The sequence below is a fragment of the Azolla caroliniana genome, unplaced genomic scaffold (assembly GCF_043228905.1).
Source record: "Azolla caroliniana isolate FFs.n. ecotype wild unplaced genomic scaffold, voAzoCaro1.0.p SCAF_12, whole genome shotgun sequence".
Lineage (NCBI taxonomy): Eukaryota > Viridiplantae > Streptophyta > Polypodiopsida > Salviniales > Salviniaceae > Azolla > Azolla caroliniana.
Genome location: NW_028230447.1, coordinates 15,773,022 through 15,779,832, shown reverse-complemented (window position 1 = coordinate 15,779,832; position 6,811 = coordinate 15,773,022). Strand labels below are relative to the sequence as shown.

The 6,811-nt window shown below is 36.6% G+C and overlaps 1 protein-coding gene across 1 annotated transcript; it reads right to left on the bottom strand.

The window, feature by feature from the left end:
* Positions 1 to 3,977, bottom strand: LOC147857242 (uncharacterized). The gene is made up of 4 exons (XM_087328664.1): positions 2,653 to 3,977; positions 1,354 to 1,671; positions 573 to 1,034; positions 1 to 205 (listed from the first exon to the last, which is right to left on the bottom strand). Exons 1-4 carry the CDS (start codon positions 3,760 to 3,762, stop codon positions 122 to 124), a joined length of 1,974 nt encoding a protein of 657 aa, XP_087184790.1. The 5' UTR covers positions 3,763 to 3,977; the 3' UTR covers positions 1 to 121.
* Between the last annotated feature and the right edge of the window lie 2,834 nt (positions 3,978 to 6,811).

Sequence of the window (6,811 nt, the reverse complement as noted above, 5' to 3'; positions counted from 1 at the left end):
ATATTTGTACTAATAATATACCTCATTCAGAAAGTGCCTTTGCTTTTTTTCTTAAGCAGCATTGCTGAATCCTTCAAGTAACTTTCATGGGGCAGCAACAATCTTCGTACAAGTGAAATCTCTATTGTTCAAGTTTATATGCATGTATCCATATTCCACAAGGCGAAAGATTCTTGTAATATTTTCTAAATGTGGCTGGATAAACCTGAGCATAAACCAAACAAAAGATCATTCATATAATCCTTCTATTTTTCTTTCACTTTTCCTTTATCTTGATCTGAAAAAACACATATTACGACAAAACAATACAATCCCATGGATCCCAGAAAAGGTAGCATGAATATCTAGTACTGGCATTCAGCAACTTGTATAGAAAATTGTTATTCCTCCGATCGACATTTGAATTTGAATCTTAATATTCGGAATCTGGAATCTCAATATATGCATCTAGCACTGAGATTCCAATCTTGATATACATATCTAGCATTGAAATTCTAACCTCAATATACCTACTTAGTATTGCATTCATAACTTAGTATTCATCACTCCAAAGCAAGAAACAAGTTACATACCTGCTCCTCCGGCATCTCATCATGCATTTGTGCAACTGGAACCCATACCTTTGACTCCATATGCAAAATATCTTCTTTCTCAGAGATCAGAGTTTGTAGCTTCAAAATCTCTTCATCATGCTTAAACCCTCCATCTTCTTCATTTGTAACATTTTCTCCTGCCTTGCTATCACAAGCTATATCATCTTGTGGTTTTTGAATCCCCAAATATGAGGGATCCTCGTTCATAAATGAAGGTGTCTTCGTCTTTGTAGCTGTCTTCCCCTTCTTTGGGGCCATCAATTTCTTCACACATTTGTCTGCCCCTATTGATCGCCTCGATAGAGAATAAGGTAATATGTGACGTTTGTGGAAGTCCTTTTCAGTGCAAGCAAGCATTGATGGCAAGCTTACACACACTCCTAGCTCTGACAATAGTTTGTGCCTAGGCTTTATCCTTCTCTCCAAGCTATAGCCAAAGAACTGAGAAAGGCAAAGAAAGAAAAGGATCTCACTACTATGTGGTGCGCAATAATATTCATAAGAAAAAACACAAGTTCAGTGTCAAATCTGCACTTGCGATAGTATGTAAATCATTTTGAAATTTCGACATATTAGAGGGATAGATGCCTCTGATTTTTGCAACAATTTAGAATTAAAACATTCAAAATCTTTTCATATTTGTTAATAGATCATTTTCACCAAATTATTATATTTTTGTTAAAAAACAATCTTTGTTCCTAACATTGGTGCATATAGGATAGTTACTTATGAATTAATCAATACACATTGTCCAGCATACCTGAGGGAACTCCACTAATTCCTCTACTGAGCGGTTCATATCACCAATGAGATATTGATACTTTGGTGCGAGGGATCTTTCTACATTTTGTCCCAACATAGGGGGAAAAAGCACAACCATTTTTGACACAACCTGCTTGTCCAATCCAGTGCTCAAGAAAAAATCAAAAGTGGGCTTTAAGTTTTTCTCGATACTGCAACAAAATATTTGAGCATTCCTTGAGAATAGAAATTCCATGTCTCGTTCTTTGTCAATGCCAATAGACTGGAAAAATTTGATTCCACGTCTTAGCTTGTCATTTGCATTCAAGGTGAACACCTGAGCAATTAAAATTCTCTCTCTCTCTCTCTCTCTCTCTCTCTCTCATATTTGACCTCCGAAGACGATAATATAATCTATCTATATATCTCTCTCATAAACTAATGTGCCTTACAAGTTCTTTTCATGTTTACACCAGCAGCCACATGTATCTTACAAGTCCTATTCATGTTCTCAGCAATGGTCGAAGTGCCTATGAATTGGCACAAATCTTTTCTTTTCATCGTAGAGCAAAACATTTGGAGTACACTTTCATTTTATTCATAGCTAGTGGAATCCCAAACTTGCAACTTTACCAATCACATACTCAAGAAAATGTAGTCGATTTCTTCTCCAAGACACTGTCTTTGTATATAAGGGGTAGTTCAGCCATATATTCCAATATACATGTATGCATGTGTGCCCTCATATGTATTGTATATTTATGAATAGACACACAAAACCACATGCACATACATATTGATTCTTGACATATGCATAGATATACACTTACAAATCACAATGGGAGTCTACACATGGAGAAACTCCGTGCTCCATGTCATTAAACACCTTTCTAGCATTTTGAATCATTTTCCCAGATGACATTTTATAAAGAACAGGCACTCAAAAAGAATATTCATGTTGATTCTTGGTTTTATGTGTCATCAGCCAAAAGGTGGTCAGGTGAAGAAGTATAACTGCCAACAGTTTTGTCTTTAAGGGTTTAGGGTAAAAATGTGAACCTCAAGTTTTACCACAGCCAATGTGAACTAGAAACAATCACAGTATGTTCAATGTCTACCTACAACCACATGAACTGTTTGATTGATATACTCTACTGATAAAAGGCTCGAGTCATGAAATGGCACAGATGATAAATTTGCAAAAAGGTTATCTAAACTATGCAATATACTCTATTTACAAAAAGAAACTGATTCATTCTCTTGTAGATTTTGAAAATTATATGTTGGTTTGAGAAAACATGGAAGATTGATTGTTTACCTGAGGAGACATAGTGAGCACTTTGTGAAGCACTGATTCCTTAAGTCCGAGACCTTTCAAAAAGCAAACAGTCGAATCCAATCTTTGAATAGTACATGCCATAAGTTGTGGTCGTCGAAGAATTACTTTCCCTATATCCTTCTCACGCAATCCTAATCTTAAGAAATAGTTGATAAGAGGCTCTATTTTCTCTTGAGGATCATATGCCAAAAGCTCTGCAAACCTAGAAGCCAACTTTGATACATCGCTTGGATCCAACCATCGTTGCAAGTATGTATATGTATTTCGCATGCTTTCTGTGTCATAACTTAAGAGGTTCGGACGTCTTCGAAGAGCTCTACATAGATCTTTTCCTTCAACCCCCACACTAGACCAGAACTCAAGGCTATTATTCATATTGCCTTTGGACATAGATGTGAATACTGTAGGAACTCTCTTGAATAACCCATTGATATCATCTTGGCTAAGCTTAGCCCTCAAGAATGAAGATACAATGTTCTTCAGTGACTCCACATCAGCTTCAAGTATATGAGGTCTTTTTGACAGTATAATGCTAAGATCATCTTCCTTTTGCATTCCAATAGAGATGAGAAACTCGATTACTTGGTTCGCCTTCTGTACATCACAAACTAGTAAAGATGGTCTCTTCACAAAGAGAGAGATTACCATGCTCCCATGGAAACCAAGACCCAAGTAGAATTTAACACACTCTTCAACCTTAGATCCTTTCAACCTTACAAGACGAGGATACTTGCCGAGCATAGATTTTATATCTGTTTCCTTAAATCCTTGCAAGTTCAATGTAATGAGCAAATTAACCACATCTTCTTCATCGAGATCGGACGATTGCTTTAAGCATCTCATCAATGAGAGACCTTTTATGTCTAAGAGACCGAAATAAGCCAAAACCTTCTTAGAAGTCACATTTCTCGAAAATGGTAGAAAAGATTGAACTGGGTTCGTTTTGAACCCTATGTATGCTGTGGGCTCTCCATGAGAGAGGAAATTAGTCTTATTTTCAAGGGCCCATTTCACACCACAAGGTCTAGTTTGCACACTAAATATTAGGGCTTTCTGGCTCAAGGAAGTAGGAACCAATCTGACAGTCATATGGGAAAAATACTACTGAAAGTGGAAAATGAAATAAATCAAAAGAGAATCAGTAAAAATTGCTTCTTACTACTGTTTTTTCTTTGTGTGTGTGTGTGTGTGTGAAGGGAGAAGAAACCCTGATTCAAGTCTCTGAATTTGTGGGCTTTCCTGTGAAGTGTGGATTGAAGGAATCCATTAAGAACGTGCTCTGTTCTTCTTGATCCACTGAATAAACCATAAATGCATATATATATATATATATATATATATGATATATCTATGTAATCTATCCTCTGTTTGAAGCAGAACAGCTATGGCTATTCATTCATTCCTCTTGCTTCTTCTTTCCAGCCCCCACAAATTATGCATAGAAAATAAAATAAAAAAGGAATTATAAAATATAAATTATCCATTTGGTTTGAGATTGATTTTTTTTGTAACGGTTCGGTTTAAGTTTCAATTTTTCTAAAACAGTTTTGAGTTTGACACTCTCGAACCGAACCGAATCGTTGACGATTGTTAGTGGCTCACAAAACATATGCCCAGTTCATGGCTAGTAGACCTAATAACAAGCGATGCTTGCGATTGTTGTTATCCCCCTCTCGAACCAAATCGTTGACGATTGTTAGTGGCTCACAAAACATATGATGTTTGTGTATTGGAGAGCCGTCTTTTTTAACATGCAATGTGTACATGAAGGTCCTTGCTACTTATTGAGTATTGTGCGATTAGATTTGGAGAGAGCTTGTGATCATGTAAAATGGTCATTTCTTTCCTAGGTTAATGCATACAATGGGCTTTGGACCCACGTATGTCTCGTTGCATATTTTTATTAAGACAAGATGTGGTGTCTTGAGTAATGGTTAATGAGGGGAATTACATTAAATATTGCCCTCACAAGATCTGTTCATCAAAGGATGCCCGTTTAGCCCATTATTGTTTGCTATTGTTACTCATCCTCTTGTTGGTGATGTTATCAAGGTTTGCAATTAATGGTGACATTGTGGATTTACACCTTCCTCCTAGGGGGCAACTAGTACCATAAGGTTTGGCTTATGATTCTTTCATGTTTTTATGAGCCTCCATGTGAAGGGGATGCTTTGTATTGAACCAATTCCATTGGCATCCAAATTACATATTAATTAGAGGAAGTCTAGTCTCATATTGTATACTAAAAAGGGATTTGGAATATCTAGAATGACAAGGACCCATGGTTGGAAAAGCTTCTATTTGTTGACGTTTAGGGTATCCAATGGAAATGAACGTTACGAACAACTAGTTGATTGAACAAATGTCCAGTAAGTTAAAGGATAAGTTCATGTAATGGAAGTCATAATCTTGGCCTATTCACATACTCTTAAAAGGCTGTACAATGTATATATAAAGCTCATGGTATTATATAATTACTCATGTCAAGATGGGGGTCACTCATGTTGATTTTGTATGGTGGCTTCAAGGTGCACGAGTCTTTGTTGTATATTTGGAATATGTGTTGTTTTGTTAAAAAAGTGTTAGCCTCGATGCCGTGGATGATGGATGCAAGTTGGCCACCTTTGGTTAGTTGCTACGTCCACAACTTGATTTCTTGCTTTTATGGTGTTGAGATCTTGCAACGTGTTTTGGTAATGTTGTTGAAGCCTCTGCCAATGCATGGGGGTACCCTCTTTGCTGAAGTGTGGTTTTAGGAGGTGTGTTTGTTGGGGGGCTAGGGGTTAGATTTATATTTTGGCATATTCTTGGTGTCAACTAGCCTCCGTAATACTTTGAAGGGTTTGAGGTGCTGGGCTCAAGCTCGGGTTGTTTCAATGGAGGGGATAGTGCGGAGCTTAAAAAAATGACCCAAATTTGGCTAGTTTCGGCCATTTCCCTTTTTGGTTATATGTAGATATATTTTCGTCTATTATGCACATGGGTGTGTATAGCAATCGACAACGGTTCGGCTTGAACCGAGCCAAATCGCGAAAATGCAGCTTAACGGTTTAAATGGTTCAGTTCAGGTTTGGATTTTTATAAATAACTCGGTTCGAGCCCTCATCAGCTTAATGGTTTCGGTTTAAATGGTTTGAAACTATGGCTTAAACGGTTTAAAACGGCTTAACGGTATAGGGTGACACTTTTATAAAACTTTTAAAGGTTAATTTTATCAATTTAAGAAGATTTTCACATTCAGTTCATCAAATTTGACCTAACTTTTAAAAACACATAACTCTTCTTCTTCCTTCTTCTTCAAAAATCTCTCTTCTTCCTTCTTCTTCTTCTGCAGGTAGCAAGACTAATTTGATTACATTCCAAATTTCCAGGTACTTCTTTCTCCATTTCTTGAGGGCTATTCCTCTTCTAGGTACCATTAATATAACTAAATGTATATTTTCATCTTTAAAGTTTAACTCACAATCATATATTTCTACATGTTAAATTTCTTCATTTCCTCATAATCCATAATGCCATACACGAATTACTTTGTTTTAGGCCCTCTTTTTTTTTTTTTTTCATTTTTTCCTGTTGATTCCATTTGCTTTTCTGTAAATTCCCGGACATATTCTTCAATGGCATATTGCTGAATGAGAAGCTGGTTTTCCATCAATTCCAGCATCTCCATGTCTCCTTACCCCATCCATCAGTCTTAGAATCACGTAGCGTGAGCGGCTAATCGTCTTGTAGAATTAAATTGCAATTAAATAGGAGTTATCAATTAAATTGCTCTGCCAATGAACGATTTACAAAATCTATTCAAGCTACTTTGTTTTCCTATTTTGGGGAAGACAATGTTTCCCTATTTTATTCTTATAGGAAAGTTTTCGGGTAATTACTCTTACCAATCCCAAGATGCGGGTAATTTTCTGCTAGTATAGGAGATTGGAAGTCATATGTTTGCATCAGTCGGAATGTCTGAGTGCATCCATAAACACATGGAATTATTTATACCAGACAAGTGGTTCCACGGCTGATGTTTGTTATAATAGTAGTTTGAGTTCGATAGGTGCCTTCTTCTCCTTTTCTGTCCAATTGATTTCATTCCAATGCATGGAGGATTGCAATGATTTGATTCCAATGCATAGAGTCGTTC